Here is a 16,695-nt window from a genome sequence, read left to right as displayed (position 1 = left end):
CGGCGTCCTGGGATTGACTGCCCCGTGGAGCTCCTAGTTGAGCGGGCAGTCGGCTTCTCCCTCTGCCTGACTCTCGCTCTCTCGCTTTCTCTCACGAATAAATAAATAAAATAAAATCTGTTTTAGAAGATCAAAAACAGAATAGTTGGGGTTTTTTTAAAGTCCAGAAACAGTAGTTTAGTTTGATAAAATCAAGCCGAACTAAACTAGTGAGACCGTGGGATTGGCTAATTTCCTAGGAGGAAACTGACGGCAAAGGTAACTGCCTGAAAGCGAATTAGAAATTAAAAGATTTTTTAAAAAGAGAGGTCAAACTAAAAATAATTATTAACTAAAACTTAAAAACTCGCTGAAGGTTTCTAAATTATCCACCAGTGAGTTTCTAAAATTACGGGGTTTTTGTTTTTTGTTTTGTTTTGTTTTGTTTTTTTAAAGGGGCTGTGGACTCTTCTTCCTACCAAATAGCTGTTTCCATAACTAGACTGTAAGCTCAATGAAAGCAGAAGAATGTCTCGAAAACATCCAGGAGGGAAACGAACCAAACAACTGAAAAATGAGTGGCCAAAATAGAAACAAGGAAAACAGTGAAACACCTCTGGCCAATTTAATCAAGAAAAGTAATCTAATCAAGATAATACAGGGAGTAACAAATCCATACTTCATTTTCTTTTTGAAGATTTTATTTATTTGATAGACATCACAAGTAGGCAGAGAGGCAGGCAGAGAGAGAGAGAGAGAGAGGAGGAAGCAGGCTCCCCGCAGAGCAGAGAGCCGGATTCGGGGCTCCATCCCAGGACCCCAGGATCATGACCTGAGCCGAAGGCAGAGGCTTTTTTTAAAATGTGTAAAGTAACATTATAGGACAATGACACCACAATTAATTCAGAAGTAAGCAGAAGATATTAACAGAACCATGACAATAAGAAAATCCTGGAAAAGTCGAAGAAATCCATTGAAAGACATTGTACCCACAGGGGCTTACAGGCAATTTCTTTCAAATTTACAAGACAGAACTTTCATAATGTTTAAACTGATCAAGAGAAAAGAAAGGAATGTAAATCTAGTACTTCCAATCTTTTTTTAAAATATGTTCTCCTTTGGGTTTGGATTTTTAAATATATAATAGTGCTTTTTACAGCATTGCTAAATTTAACTTTTTCCATTTGATTTTTAAAATTTTATTTAAATTCAAGTAATTAACATATAGTGTATTATTAGTTTCAGAGATATAGTTCAATGATTCATCAGTTGCATATAACACCCAGTGCTCATTACATCAAGTGCACTCCTTAATGCCCATCACCTAGTTAACCCATTTCCCCACCCACCACCACCCCAGCAACCCTCAGTTTGTTTCCTATAATTAAGAGTCTCTTAAGGTTTGTCTACCTCTCTGATTTCATCTTATTTTATTTTTCCTTCTGTTCCCCATGATCCTCTGTTTTGTTTCTTAAATTCTGCATAAGAGTGAAACCATATAACTATCTTTTTCTGATTTATTTTGCTTAGCATAATACCCTTTAGTTCCATCCACATCATTTTAATGGTAAGATTTCATTTATTTTGGTGGTTAAGTGATATTCCATTACATATATATATATATATATATATATATATATATATATTCACATCTTCTTTATCCATTCGTCTGCCGATGGACATCTGGGCTCTTTCCATAGTGTGACTATTGTGCACATTGCTGCTATAAACTTTGGGGTCCATCTCCCAAAGGATCACTATGTTTGTATCCTTTGAATAAATACCTAGTAGTGCAATTGCTGGATCATAAGGTAGCTCTATTTTCAACATTTTGAGGAACCTTCGTACCATTCTCTAGAGGGCTATACCCGCTTGCATCCCCACCAGCAGTGTGAAAGTATTCCCCTTTTCTCACACCCTTGCCAACATTTGTTTCCTGACTCGTTCATTTTGGCCATTCTGACTGGTGTGAGGCGGTATCTCATTGTGGTTTTGATTTGTATTTTCCTGATGTTGAATGATGTTGAGCATTTTTTTCATGTGTCTGTTGGCCATTTGGATGTCTTCTTTTTTTTTTTAAGATTTTATTTATTTATTTGACAGACTTGGATGTCTTCTTTGGAGAAATGTCTGTTCACGTCTTCTGCCCATTTCTTTACCAAATTACTTGTTTTGGGGGTATTGAGTTTACTAAGTTCTTTATAGATCTTGGATATAAGCCCTTTATCTGATAAGACACTTGAAAATGTCTTCTCCCATTCTGTAGGCTGTCTTTTGGTTTTGTTGACAGTTTACTGTGCAGAAGCTGTTTATCTTGATGAAGTTGCAATAGTTCATTTTTGCTTTTGTTTCCCTTGCCTTTGGAGACGTGTCTAGTAAGAAGTTGCTGCATTCGAGGTCGGAGAGGTTGTTGTGTTCTCCTCTAAGGATTTTGATGGATTCCTGTCTCATATTTGGGTTTTTCATCCATTTTGAGTTTATTTTTGTGTATGGTGTAAGAAGGTGATCCAGTTTCATTCTTCTACATGTGGCTGTTCAATTTTCCCAACGCCATTTGTTGAAGAGACTGTCTTTTTTCCATTGGATATTCTTTCCTACTTTGTCAAAGTTTACATGACCATAGATTCATTTGATTTTTAATCTACAGGAATTGTCATTTTCTGGATCCTATTTTCTTCCATGTAAAATATTTTAATTGTTGTCTGACTTAAAGTAACAAATTAAACTTAAAGTAACAAATTAAAACTTAAGAGCCCATTTTGACATATGTAATCACTCATATAAACCCCATCCATATCAAGATATAAAGTATTTCCAGAATTCAGAAAGACTCCCTTATACTTCCTCACAAGGCCCTACACCCAAAAGAAAAGCACTATTCTAACCTCTATCAACATAGATGGGCTTTGCTTTTTTTTTTTTTCTAATTCCAGTATAGTTAACATACAGTGTTATATTTGTTTCTGGTGTACAATATAGTGATTCAACAATTCCATACATTACTCAATGCTCATCATAAATGGACTCTTAATCCCCTTTCTCTATGTTGCTGGCTTACAAATTTCATATAAATGTCGGTATATATTATGCCCTTAATTTAGTGTCTGTGATATTCATCTGTAAATCTATAATATAAATAGAAAAAACCATAAGATGCTTTTTCTTATTACTGTGTAGTATTCCATTATGTGAACATACCGCAGTTTGTCTATTGTTCTGCTGAAGGACAATTGGGTTGTTTCTACTTTGGGGCTATTGTGAATAAAACCACCATGCACATTCTTGTAGAAATCTTTTAGTGGACATTACACTTATTTCCCTTGGATTATGTCCAGAAATATAATCTCTGGGTATAGAGTAGATATATGTTTAGCTTTGATAGATAGGTCGGTTTCCAAAGTGTGCCAATTACACTTTCCTAAGGAATATAAAACCATTCCAATTATTCCATGTGCTCAACAACCTTGGTATTATCTATCTACTACATTTTAGCCATTTCCTTGCATTTTGTGCAATGGTGTCTCATTATGATTTCCATGCACGGTTTATAAGAAAATTTTAATATATCAGTCAACTTGAATTTTCTTCTTTTGTGACCAATGGGAAATAATATCTTAATACCATAACATTCAAAAACTAGTGGTCAAAGCAGGAAATAAAAGATGAAAATAAGAATGAAGAAGTGCATTGTGGCTCAGCTCCTGTTTCCAACGTACACCCCATTTCTAGAGGCCATACCAGTGAGTAAACAAACTTGAGAAGTCTCACTGACTTTCTTAAATCCAGAAAGAATCAGACTTGATAGAAACCCTCACTCTCTTGCCATTCTGAATGAGGATGGAAAAATAAATCCATGTATAAGTGGACCCACACAGTTCAAACCCATTTTGTTCAAGGGTCAACTCTATTCTATACTAATAAAAATAAATAATAGGGGGAAGAGGAATCTTATTTACTCAAGAATGCTGATTGGTAAATATGGAAGGAAAGTTGGATTAGAGATTACCATTTATCATCATCATCATCATCATCATCATCATCATCATCGTTTCCAGCAAGTATCTTCAATTAATGCTAAAACCACTGAGTAAAGCTTTAGAGAGTAATAGGATACTTACATAGTTTCAATGTACCTATTATTTGAAACTACTTATATAGTCTCAAAGTATGTTTTCAAAAGATACTTATTATAACACAAAAATTAGAATTTTACACTAGAGAAACCTAGCAGATACCACTTTAACAGAATGATCAAAGTTAACCTTATTAGGAGTGAACTAATCTTCATCATGTGTCTCCCGATATATTATATGTTATTTCTGTGGTAGTCCTACCAAAAATCCATAACTCAAATTTAATCCTGAAAAATAGATGAGACAGGGCACCTGGGTGGCTCAGTGGGTTAAAGCCTCTGCCTTCGTCTCAGGTCATGATCCCAGAGTCCTGGGATCGAGCCCCGCATCATGCTCTCAGCTCGGCAGGAAGCCTGCCTCCCCACCCCCCCAACCTCTGCCTGCCTCTCTGCCTACTTGTGATCTCTGTCAAATATAAATAAATAAATAAATAAATAAAAATTTTTTAAAAATAGATGAGACAAACAGATTGAGAAAGACAATTGAAAAATAACTGGTTTATCTTTCTTAAAAATATGCTCATAAAAGAAGGGACAAACTGAGAAGGATTAAAAATTAAAGAAGACAGAAGTTTCATGAATATGGTACTATAAAATACATTAGGGCAGTTGGCCAAATGTGAATAAGGTCTGTAAATTCAATAACGTTGTGTCAGGGTTAATGTCCTGGTTTTGTTAATTTTACTGTGGTTACATAATGGAATTCCTTGTTTTTAGGAAACTTACATATTACATATATATATACACATATACATATATATATATATAATACTTTTAGGGATAAAGGAGCATCATTCTGCCACTTACTCTCATATATGTAATATTTATTATATGTGACAGATACATAATTTATATATATAATGTATCATAGATATATAGATATATAAAATACTCCCTCCCTGTGTGTGTGTGAGTGTGTGTGTGTGTGTGTGTATTTTTAATTTCTGCCCATGTAGTGCAGGGGCTAGAACTAAGAAACTGCATTTCTTAGACTCACTTGCCAGCTAAGGTCCAGATTTGGTTTTGCTAATAAGAAACACTTGAGTGAAATTAGAAAGGAAAAGACAGGTGAAAACTCTTTCTGTCCTTCAATGGTGGTGAACTTCCTACTGTTCCTGATCTCAAGTAAGATATGTTCCCCCAAGACTGCCTCATTTGCATCTTTAGCTCTTTCAAAAATGTTGTGATCTTTTTTGCTTGAAAGACCTAGAATAGGGGGGTGTCTATGTGGCTCAGTCCTTAACCATCTGCCTTCAGCTCAGGTCATGATCAGGTCCTGGGATCAAGCGACGTGTCAAGCCCTACATTGGGCTCCCTGCTCGGAGGGAAGCCTGCTTCTCTCTCTCCCACTCTCCCTGCTTCTGTTCCCTCTCTCTCTGTGTCTCTCTCTCTCAAATAAATAAAACCTTTTTTAAAAAAATACCTAGAATGGGTTCTGTTTTCCTATATGTTATACCAGGCAAGGCGTCTTTCGAGTAAAAGGCAACAAGCAGATGTTTTCAGCCATAAAAGAACTCCAGGGAAACAATACCCAAAGGCCCTTTTTGATGAAAAAAAAAAAAAAATGACTTGACAATGAAATACAGCCAAATGAGAGTTGAGTAAAAATAAAGAACACAGGAAGAAAGAACCTATTTAAAAGATGGATGATTAAAAATAGAGCCTTATGATGGGATAGGAAATAAATGCTGAAATAGGAAGTAGGGTATTTCATGAATACAACGTGGTTCTAGAAGACCATGTTGATAAGGTGACATTGAGCAGAAACCTTCACGAAGTAAGTGGGTTAAGCCTCTGCCTTTGGCTCAGGTTATGGTCTCAGGGTCCTGGGATTGAGCCATGCATTGGGAATCTGCTCAGTGGGGAGTCTGCTTCCTGCCTTTCTCTTCCTGTCTCTACCTGCCTTTCTGCCTACTTGTGGTCTTTCTCTGTTAAATAGATAAATAAAATCTTTTTTAAAAAAGAACATTTTCTGTACTTTTACTGTAATTTTTAATAAAAGACTTTTTCAACATCTTACTACTGCTTTATGCACATGCATATTTTACACCCTTCAAACACCTGATGAATTACTGATACAGTTTCCCAATGCAAAGCCCTTGTAAATTTTGCTTAATTAGCTGGGTGCTTAGGTGAGTGCTTAGTTGTCCTGTGTAGGATAGGCCTATCAGGTCCCAGGAGACTGTGAGGGCTCTGATAAGGATTTTGAAATACAGAAGCCTGTGCCCAAATTGATTCAGCCTCTTATTTATACCCTGAGCAACCTTAAATACATTGTTGAACGTCTGAGTCCCACTTTTATTCCTGTCTGCTTGAAATTGGGAACCATTTCTTTATACTACTTTGAATCCCTAGTATAATATGGGCACAAGTAAACCCACAATTAGTGACTGTTAAACTGAACTATATCTCTTCTGCACCACCATTAGTGCATTTTCTCTTTTTGTTCTAGTTAAAGAATCTCTGTTGTCAAATCTTGTTAAAGGTTCTCCTAAAGTCCTTTTGAGGCCCTTCAGTTTTTGGCTTACATCTATCTTTCTATACTTTATGCTTTCCTCTTTTTGCATAGGTATGTTTCTACTTCCAAAAATTCAGCTTTCTCTATCCTGGCAATTGCACTTAGATATTTACAAACGTTTTTCAGATTTTTTCCAGCTACTAATTTTTATTGTGTATTTCTATTTTGCCATATTAAATTCACACTTTGTTGTCATTTTTTCAGAAATTAATATTGCTCGGGGTGATTGGGTGGCTCAGTTGGTTAAGTGTCTGCCTTCAGATCAGGTATTCCAGGATGGAGCCCCTGGATCAGGCTCTCTGCTCATTCCTGAGGAGATGCTGCATTAGTGGCAAAAACATGATGCATAAAAACATGGGGAAGGAGTCACTTAACTTATACTTGGGGAAGGGGCTTCCTGGAAGATGTATTGCTTGCTAATAGATGAAGCATGGATAAATACAGCTATAACAACTCTATATCATACAAATGTCAGCTGAAAATTCAAGTGATACTTTTGTATCCTCTGTTCAAAAGTTATGCTCTGCTCTCTTATGATATACAGTATCTGACATGATTCTAGGCGATGAATGGACATTTAAACTTTTTTGTAGTTATTACATTAATACATACTAGAATAAAAATAAGGAGCACAGGGGCGCCTGGGTGGCTCAGTGGGTTGAAGCCTCTGCCTTCGGCTCAGGTCATGATCCCAAGGTCCTGGGATTGAGCCCCACAATGGGCTCTCTGCTCAGCAGGGAGCCTGCTTCCCTTCCTCTCTCTCCGCCTGCCTCTTTGCCTGCTTGTGATCTCTGTCTGTCAAATAAATAAATAAATAAAATCTTTCAAAAAAAAAAAAAACAAGGAACACAAAAAACTTGATTTTATAGACTATTGTGGTTTAGGATAAAGATAAAACTATTTAATGAATTGAAATGAACCTTAAAGAAAAATATTGAGTGAATAATAACACCTGGGTGCAGACTGACAAAGATCGCATGGGTGGTATGCAGATTATTGAAGTTTGGGAAATACTGCAGAAGGAAAAATCTAAAAATGAAATTCTTGCTTTCCAGAAACTCAACAGATGTTTGGGAACACAAAGCCATGAGCAAGGATAATTAAGGTTGCAATAAATTTGGAAACCAAGTACAGGTTTACCCCATTATCCAAAATTAGAGAGCTCTTTTAGAACTTTCTAAATCAAAATGGCATAAAGTGAAGAAGCAATTACCATTACTTTATATGGAAACATTTTTGAGCATTTCCAGACCTTAGGCATTTCTGATACTTTAGGACATATCTTGCTAAGAGATACACAAAATAAATGGAGATAAGGCACAAATGTTCACAGACAAGCTATGGGTGGCTTAATACTGAGATGCTGAATGTAGTTCTTGGGGAAGCAGCTTGGGTATGTCACTCTCCCCTGCTGCCTGGGGTTGAGAGCTGCTTTTAACAAGACTCACTGCAAAACAAACTCTAACTACTATTTTATTTACTACCTTTTTTCATAAAAGCAAAAATTCTCTTTGGATTTCTTTGGTTAGCAAAAACAGGTTCTAATGTAGGGCTTTTCTAAAAGCAACGTGGCTTAAGGGGAACTTTCTAAAAGAGGGAGATACCGAAACAGGAAGATGATAGGTAAGCAGTGAGGAGAAAAGTGAAAAGGCTAGAATCTACAAGATCAGTTGGAAGGCTATTGCTCTAGTCTACAGGAGATGTAGTAACAGCTTGAATTAAGGAGTGGCTATAAAATGGAAGGAAAAAAAAAGACAAATAATGTACTCATTGCAACCATTCTATGAAAACTTACTGGTTATAGGCAGCAGGCTGGTGAAGCCTGTCCGGCCAAGTCCAGGGCAGTTTTGTACACAAACACACACACATACACATGGAGTGGGAAAGCTGGATTAATCAATCAGAAAATATAATTAGAAGCATGTTTTTATTTGGCTTCAGTTGCCAGAGCACTTTAGTGTTAATTCTTCAGGTATTTGCCCCCCACCTTTTTTCTGTTTGACTCATAGGCTGGGGAAATACACATATATAACGCCTTCTACATTCCAGGCAGAGAGCTTTAGTTCTCTGTTCTCATAACCCTTATTTTATAGAAATAGAAAGAGCTTTAGTTATCCGTTCTCATAACCCTTATTTTATAGAAGAGAAAGCTGAAGCATAAGCAGGTTAAGTAATTTGCTGGAGGTAATGCAGCTAATAAGGGAAGTAGTAAAGATTAAGTGCAGGCGTTCTGGTTCTAGCGTATCTATTCTTAGCACTATACCAGAATAAATGGGTATGGCAGATTATGCTGAAGACCTGATTCTGAGACCACAGTCCCTCCGTCTGTAAAATGGCGATAATAACAACGTTAGGAGTCTGGTGCAAAGGAGTGAGATAATGAATACGAATGTGAACTTCAAATTACGTATGTGACCCCACATACGAGCTTTTCATAATATGAATACGTGCGCTCCAGCATCGTAACGAATCAACTGGTGAAGTTCGCAGCGCCAGAGCGAGACCCCGCCCCTGTGGCTCCGCCCACCGCGAGCGGCAGGTGGGGCTCGCAGATCTTCTTTGCGCATGCGGAAACTGCTGCCCGCTCCCACCTCTAACCCAGGCCGAGAATAGCTGCCGTTTCTGAGAGGACGATTCGTGAGGAGGCCCTTGGCGCGGTTTTCCTTTCCTCTCCCTTCTGCGGGGCCTGGCCGTGCTTCACCTGTGCCTAGAGCGTGGTGTGTTCTCGTCCACTTGCCTGACTTTCTGCAGACGGTGCCTTTCATTGGCCCAATAGTTCCTTGTCGAAAGTGCCGGCCCCCGCGCCGGCACCGGCCGTAGCCCGGTGGGAAGGCTCAAGATGGCGTGCCTGTTGGAGACCCCAATCCGCATGAGCGTCCTCTCGGTGAGTGACCGCCGCAGCTGCCCACCGGCTGGAGAGCTCGGGCTGCCCGTCAGCATTCACCCCAAACGCGGAGTGCCTCCTGGACACCACCCCTCGGGGTGGCTTCCGGCTCAGCTTTGGGCCATGGAGAGAGAGGGTGGGCAGGAGGAATAGACGGGACCCCGACCGAGCCAGAAACGTCTCCCAACTCCAGGAGCTCCCGCCGGTACCGTTTCTCGGGTGGCCTCTGGCGGACAGGGTGGTTGGGCGTACGGGCAGCTGGCCCGGTGGCTCGGCTTGGGCTTTGCCAGGTGCTTCACTGAACCTTCCTCTCAGCGTTGCTGCTTCTCCCGGCCGAGCGCTCTGCCCTGTGAGGTGCCGGGCTTGCCACTGGCCTGGGAAAGAGCGCCCATTCAGCACCCCGCGGCTTTGGCTAGGAGAGGTGCAGGCACTTTGGGCCCCCACAGCCTGAGAGAGTCAGGGCAGGTCTATGGCTTCTGTCGCGTCCCGGCACGGGCTAGAACTGCTTGCTTCTGGGCAACGGAGATTTCATGTCAGCTGCAGCATATCTTAGTGTATGTAGCTATTTAAGCTCTTTTCTCTGCTTTGGAAGTCGCTGCTCCGAGTCTAAAGGAACCTGTGCCTGGCATAACTTTTTCCTTTAAGGGGAGTCAAGCGCTGGGGGGGAAAAATCAATTTTCCTATTATTGAAAGAGGGAATGTATTGACCCAACAAGAAGTAACACCTAGTTGTTTGGGGTTTTTTAAAGTTAAAATAAAAATCCAAAATACAACTTTTACTTTACACTGTGTAGCTCTTAAGAACCCGGACCCAGAGTGAAAGTTACTGAGGGATAACTTCAAAGGGTTTTACAACAATTTAGAGCTGTCCAACCAGAGAATAGTCACTTTACCAATGGTCCATTTGCTGTTGCTGGAAATAGACAAAGACTAATTGGCCGTTTTTTAGACTTGTGGAAACTGCCCGATACTGAGAGGGTGGTTGGATTACAGTTTATCTGACTTGTCAGGTTCCTAAAATCTGTGATTCCAGCCGGTTTCTCTTCTCTTCCCCGACTTCTGTCACGGAGACACTCACCTATCTGGAAGCACTTAGGACGTTTGCTATGATTCAGGGTTAGAACACTGGAATACTGTAGCCTAGATAATTTAATTTAAGGGGGTGGAGGCTGTCATCCAATTTGTCTCCTGATCGATTTTAGCAGTCCTTTTCCTTATTTTATACAGCTTGGGGAAACAGTGTTCATCTAAGTATTGAATCAGGTTAGCCTTTTATTCTACTTCTGTAATATTTTGTGGGCAAGCAGGTAAATGACTTTTCCCTCACTATGTTTTTTTTTAAAAGTATGCCTCTCAACTGTCCTCAGGTCCCTTTAATTATCTTGTTTATCCTTCATTTCACCTGAAGCTTCTTTTACATTGTCAACTTGTATCAGGCTTACAATTGAAAATTTTCATTTGTTTCACTCCCTTAGTAAATAATGTTTCCTGTTTAATTTTATGCCGAAGCTTCTAGTGGGGATTTGCTTTAGTTCTAATCTCATTGGGGGCTTAGGTATTTTTCACAGTCCCAAAGTCTTGTCTGTCAATTCATCAGTTATAGAGCTTTAGGAAATCAGACATTGCTATGGCACTGCCTTTTGAAATACAGAGTGCAGGTAGAACAGGAAATTTTAATCAGAAATTACCTTGAAAATAATTGAGTCCTTTAATAGGCTACTTACTGTGCACCAGTTAAGTACAACACTGTTTAATGTTTACTTTTAGGGAATGTGAGGATGAGATAAGATGTGCCCTTAGGGATCTCACAGTCTGAATGAGTCCACAGCATGATAAGCATCATTCAAGCAAGGGGCAAGTCATATGGCTTTAAAGGTTTCTTTCAAGGCCCTTTATACCTTCTCCCTTATGAGAAATCTCATTCAGTCTTAAACCTTAATTGTGACCAACTCACATATTACATTGCCAACCTTGACTTTTTTCCCACGTAGTTTCATATCTTTAATTGCGTGGATGTTACCTGAGACTTGTAACAAAGCACATTCCCTTCTCCTAAGAGGACTTAACTATGACTTTCCATTTCTGTTAATGGTACGGTTTTCATTGATCACTCCTGGATCATCTTTGATCCTTCCCCCTTTCATGCCCCTGTATTTAATCGGTCCTTAAGTTCTATTGGTTCTTAGTATTTCACACATGTGGCTGCTCCGATGGCCAGCCTCTCATATCATTTTGTGCCTGCATTACCACAGTGTCATCAGAATTATTTTTACCACTTCTTATGTCTTACCCTCTCAGTTAGGGTCCATTCTCCTTAGTAATTTTCCTATAGAAAACATTGGACACGCTACTTTCCTGTTTCAGTTCTTTAGTGGGTTCCTGTTGCCAAAAGGTTGATAATCATGTTCAACTTTGGATATAAGATTCTTTATCCTCTGCATGAGCCTTCTATTCCATATAAACTCGCTTTCTCAAAGTGAAGTGATCTTAGGTTCTTCCAAACCCAGTAACTCTTACTGTCTGCCTGCTCATTTGTACATATGAATTATAGCTTTATTCATTCATTCATCAAATATATTTTGAACTTCTCAGTCATTTGCCAGGCATGACATTGGGTTTGGGAATACCGTAGTATGCTGCACAGACCTGTCTTTGCCCTTTGGAAATTTTAGCCTAATGGGGAAAATAGATATCAAACCATTACACAGTTCTTTAGTTGTGAACAGTGATTAGTGTTATGAATGAAAAATATAGGGTGCTGTATGAGCACGTAGTAGGGGAACTAATTTAATGTAGAGGGCAATGAGGGGAGCTAGGGAGGATTTCCCTGAAGAAGTGACAATGAACTGAGAGAGTTCAAGGATGGTTAAGAACTAACTAGAAAAACAGAAGTGTGTTCCATGCAAAGGAAACTGCTTTTGCAGAGGCCCTGAGACCTTTAATAATTGTTCTAGCTTCTTAGTAAATTAATTCAGAGGTAAGTACTTGACTTTTTCTTAACCCCACTGCTATTTATAGCACTATGTCTTGCATATACTAGATATTCAGTAAATGTTTGGTTAAACTATTTTTGGGGGGGAGTTGAACAAACTCTCCAGCTATCTTTCTGGACTGCACCATGATCATCCCTATCCATCTTTGGTTTGCACTTTGGTTTTATTACCCTTTTCAACAAATGTATAAATTCTCTCATGTTTCCCAAACTCTTGAATGATTTTACATTGATTGGATTGTTTAAAACTTTTTATTCTGAAGTAATTATAGATTCATGGGAGGTTGCAAGATAATACAGAAAGATCCCTGTGTACACATCACCCGGTTTCCCCCTGTTGGTTACATTTTATGTAACTATAGTATAATATCAATACCAGGAAGTTGATAATGGTATATGTATAGTTCTGTATCATTTTATCATGAATATAGTGTAGCCATCACCACAGTCAAGATAATGGAATTAGTCTATCACCAAAAAATCTCCCTATGCTACCTCTATAGTCAAACCTACCTACCCCCTGCCTCTAACCCCTGGTGACCACTAATTCCATCTCTGAAAATTTGTCATGTTTGATAATGTTACAAAAATACATGTGACCTATGTGACCTTTTGAGATTGGTTTTGTCATTCAACGTAGTGCCCTTGGGATCCATCCAAGTTGTGTTTATCAATAGTTTGTTCTTTTTTTACTGCTTAGTAGTATTCCGTGGTATGGATGTCACATTTTAGCTATAAACCTAGGAGACATTTTGGTTATTTCCAGTTTTGGGCTGTTTTAACCTGCAGTGAATAATCAGGTGCAGGTTTTTGTGTGGAGGCAACTTTTCATATCTCTGAGATTAATGCCCTGGAGTGTTAATTGCTAGCTTGTGTGGTAAACGTATGTTTAGTTCTTAAAGAAACTGACACTTTTCTGGAGTGGATGTACCATTTTACATTTCCATCAGTAATGTATGAGAGATCCAATTTCTCTGTACCCTCACTAGCATTTGGTATAGTCATTATTTTTTATTTTAACTGTTCTAAATAGATGTGTAATGATAACTCATCATGGTCTTAATTTGCATTTCTTTAATGATAAGTAGTGTCAAAAATATTTTCATTTCTTGCCATCCATATTTTATTGGCTATAAAGAAATATTTTAGTGAAGTATTTCTTCATATCCTTTTGCCCACTTCTTAATTGGGCTGTTTGTTTTTTGACTGTTGAGTTTTGAAAGCTCTTTATAATAGATTCTCGGTATGAGTCCTTTGTCAGATAAGTGCTTTGTAAATATTTTCTCTTAAATCTGTAGCTTATCTTTTCATCCTTTTAACCATAGGTTAAAAAATGAACTTTGAGAGCTCCTGGGTAGCTCAGTTGGTTAAGTGACTGCCTTCAGCTCAGGTCATGATCCTGGAGTTGGCGGGATCAAGTTCTACATAGGGTTCCCTGCTCAGCAGGGATTCTGCTTCTCCCTCTCATCCTCCCCCCTCATGCACACACTCTCTCTCTCAAATAAATAAAATCTTTAAAAAAAATGAACTTTGATCTCAACTTCACACCTTATGCGAAAATTAATTCAAAATGGATCATAGACTTAATTACAAAACAAAAAATGAAACTTTAAGAATAAACAACATAAAATCTTCAGAATCTTGGACTTGATGAAGAAGTCTTAGACATAACACCAAAACCATGTTGTATTTAAAAACTTTTTTAAATTAAAAATTAATAATTGGACTTAAAATGAAAATTTATCTGTGTGAAAGACTCTTAAGAGGATGATTGCATTTTACTTTGGTCACTTCTAATGATTTGAGAGAGGCAAGATAATAAAATTTTATTGAATAACATTGTAGGCTGGTATAGACAACTAAGGCATCTATTAATTTTAATTGTCTCCTTTACAGTGTTACCTAGTGCCATCATGTCTTTTTGACAAGCAGCTAGTAGAACTGTACAGGGTATTCCAAGTCTGAGTATTCCTTGATTTTGTTCTGTTCTTGATAATTATAAGCGTTTGTTGGCCTTAAGCTGCGTATTGATTTGCTCTCTTAATGGACATCTGACAATAGGAAAAATTTTTATGTGATGCTAAGGCCAGCTATACTATAAGCATGAATTTGACCTCTCTTGGTTTTTAGTAATAAATGCAAAGTAAAATTTGGTCAGCACACTTTAAAGTTTGCCATTAATTCATTCTACAAGCACTCAGTTATGTTAGAAGGTATTCCTAATAGGGATTTAACAGTATGAACTTCCAAATCTTTACTTGCAATGTATGAGGAATGGGAAATGCTCATTGTCTTTGTCCAGGCATTGTGTTGTCTCTTTAAGGGAAGATTGCTGCCTGAATTCAGACATTGAGTGCTCAAGAAGTTTTTTAAGCTTGGGGCACCTGAGTGGCTCAGTTGATCAAGTGTCTGCCTTCGGCTCAGGTCACGATCCCAGGGTCCTGGGATTGGACCCCACATCTGGCACCCTGCTCAGTGGGGAACCTGCTTCTCCCTCTCCCCGCCCCCTGCTCGTGCTCGTTCTCTTGCTCTCTCTCTCAAATAAATAAATAAAATCTTTTTTTAAAAAAAGTGTTGGTTTTTTTTTTTTTTTTTTTAGCTTTACCAAGTGTTAGAAACAGCATAGGGTCTTTCTATTTCACTTGGACGTCTATCTCCTGTCTCTTCTTGTTCTCTTTAAGACTTTCAAAATAGTGCCAGGAGCCAGGAAATTCAGTGGTTTTGACTTGTATCTTTTTCATTTTTGATTTGGCAATTGCTTTGCAGTGCCATCTGTCATGTTGGCTTCTGAGTAAAGATACGGAGTGATTGACGAACAATTCCTGTTACCTTCTGGGAACTAGAGAACAGCTGCCTTCACTGAACAGTGGTGCTGTGATCCTTGGGACTATTTAGATAAGAATGAAAGGTATTCCACATAAGAGCCATTTTGCAGAAACAGCCCCCCACTTGTCACTTTGATAAGGGAAAACTGGCCTTTTTCTATAAAATCAGAAGAATAATGAGTTAGTTACATTCTCCAGTATGTTCATAGTACAGTTATTGGAGGAGGGAGAATGATAAGAGTTTTTTATGCTTGCCTCATGAAAATGAAAAGTTGTGGTCCAGTGGGAAGTTTCCAGTTTGCAGCATCTCTTAATATTTGGTAGTCTTTAGGACCTGCAAAATTATTATAGAATGCAAGATTCTTTCTCTTCAGGAGTGTTTTAAGGGCTCCTGGGTGGCTCAGTTGGTTAGGCGGCTGCCTTCAGTTGAGGTCATGATCTTGTGGTCCTGGGATCAAGCCCCACATTGGGCTCCCTGCCCGCAGGGAACCTGCTTCTCCCTCTCCTCCCTGCTCATGCTTTCTTTCGCTGCCTTTCTCTCAAATAAATAAATAAAATGGTTTTTTTTTTAAGTGTTTTAAGAATTTATTAGGCTTTCAGAAAGTTATAGGTGGTCACTGATCAAATAAGGAAAAGAGTCATGATAATAATTAAATATGACTGACAGGATTTTTACCTTTACAACTAGGTGGTATCATCTACTGAGGTTTAGGAGAGGAACATGTTAGGGAAGTAAGGAGGAAAAGTAAGTTTCATTTTAGACATGCTGAGTTTTCTGTGTGTTGTGGACATCCCTTTAGAGGTGTCAAATAGGCAGTTGGATATTCTGGAGTGTTTTTCATACCACCAAGAAATTCTCTAATTCTCTCTGGACCCCATGTGAGTGTTGTACAATTTAACTAAATTCTGACACGTCTACATGAAGATAGAGTCAGATCCCATAGGTAAAGGGATCAGTCCTACAAGACTGCCCTTCTTCAGGCACTAGTTGCAAGTCCAGGTTGTTCTTCTGTGCCTCTGACCAATCAGCTATAAATTAGAGGTTCTCACAATGCCCTCCTTGGTTTTGATAATTTGTTAGAATGGCTCACAAAGCTCAGGAAAATCCTTACTTATGTTCGCCAGTTTATTATAAAGGATACAGATGAACAGCCAGATGATGAGGTACATAGGGCAAGATCCAGAAGTGTCCGAAATGCAGAAACTTCTTTTTTGTTGGAATTGGGGGATGCTACCCTCCTAGCACATGGATGTGTTCACCAGCCCAGAAGTTCATCAGATTTTATTGAGCTTTAATCTCCCTTTCCCCATTTTTCCCCTCTCAGAAATTGCTGCGTAGGACTGGTTGGAAGTTCCAACCCTCTA

At 38.7% G+C, this 16,695-nt stretch overlaps 1 protein-coding gene across 2 annotated transcripts in view; it reads left to right on the top strand.

The window, feature by feature from the left end:
- Window positions 1–9,224: 9,224 nt before the first annotated feature.
- ARMC8 (armadillo repeat containing 8) overlaps window positions 9,225–16,695 on the top strand; it is a 103,070-nt gene continuing 95,599 nt past the window's right edge. Inside the window, exon 1 of one of the 2 annotated variants that reach the window (XM_080804577.1) lies at window positions 9,225–9,513. In XM_080804577.1, coding sequence (XP_080660703.1) covers window positions 9,469–9,513 — 45 coding nt within the window. In that variant the 5' untranslated portion in view covers window positions 9,225–9,468. The remainder of the gene's footprint in view (window positions 9,514–16,695) is intronic. The other variant, XM_080804578.1, reaches the window with a different exon arrangement.

This window comes from Martes martes, assembly GCF_963455335.1.
Source record: "Martes martes genome assembly, chromosome: 1".
Classification (NCBI taxonomy): domain Eukaryota; kingdom Metazoa; phylum Chordata; class Mammalia; order Carnivora; family Mustelidae; genus Martes; species Martes martes.
The sequence above is the reverse complement of the archived record's forward strand: the minus strand, read 5'-3'. Positions and strand labels throughout refer to the sequence as shown.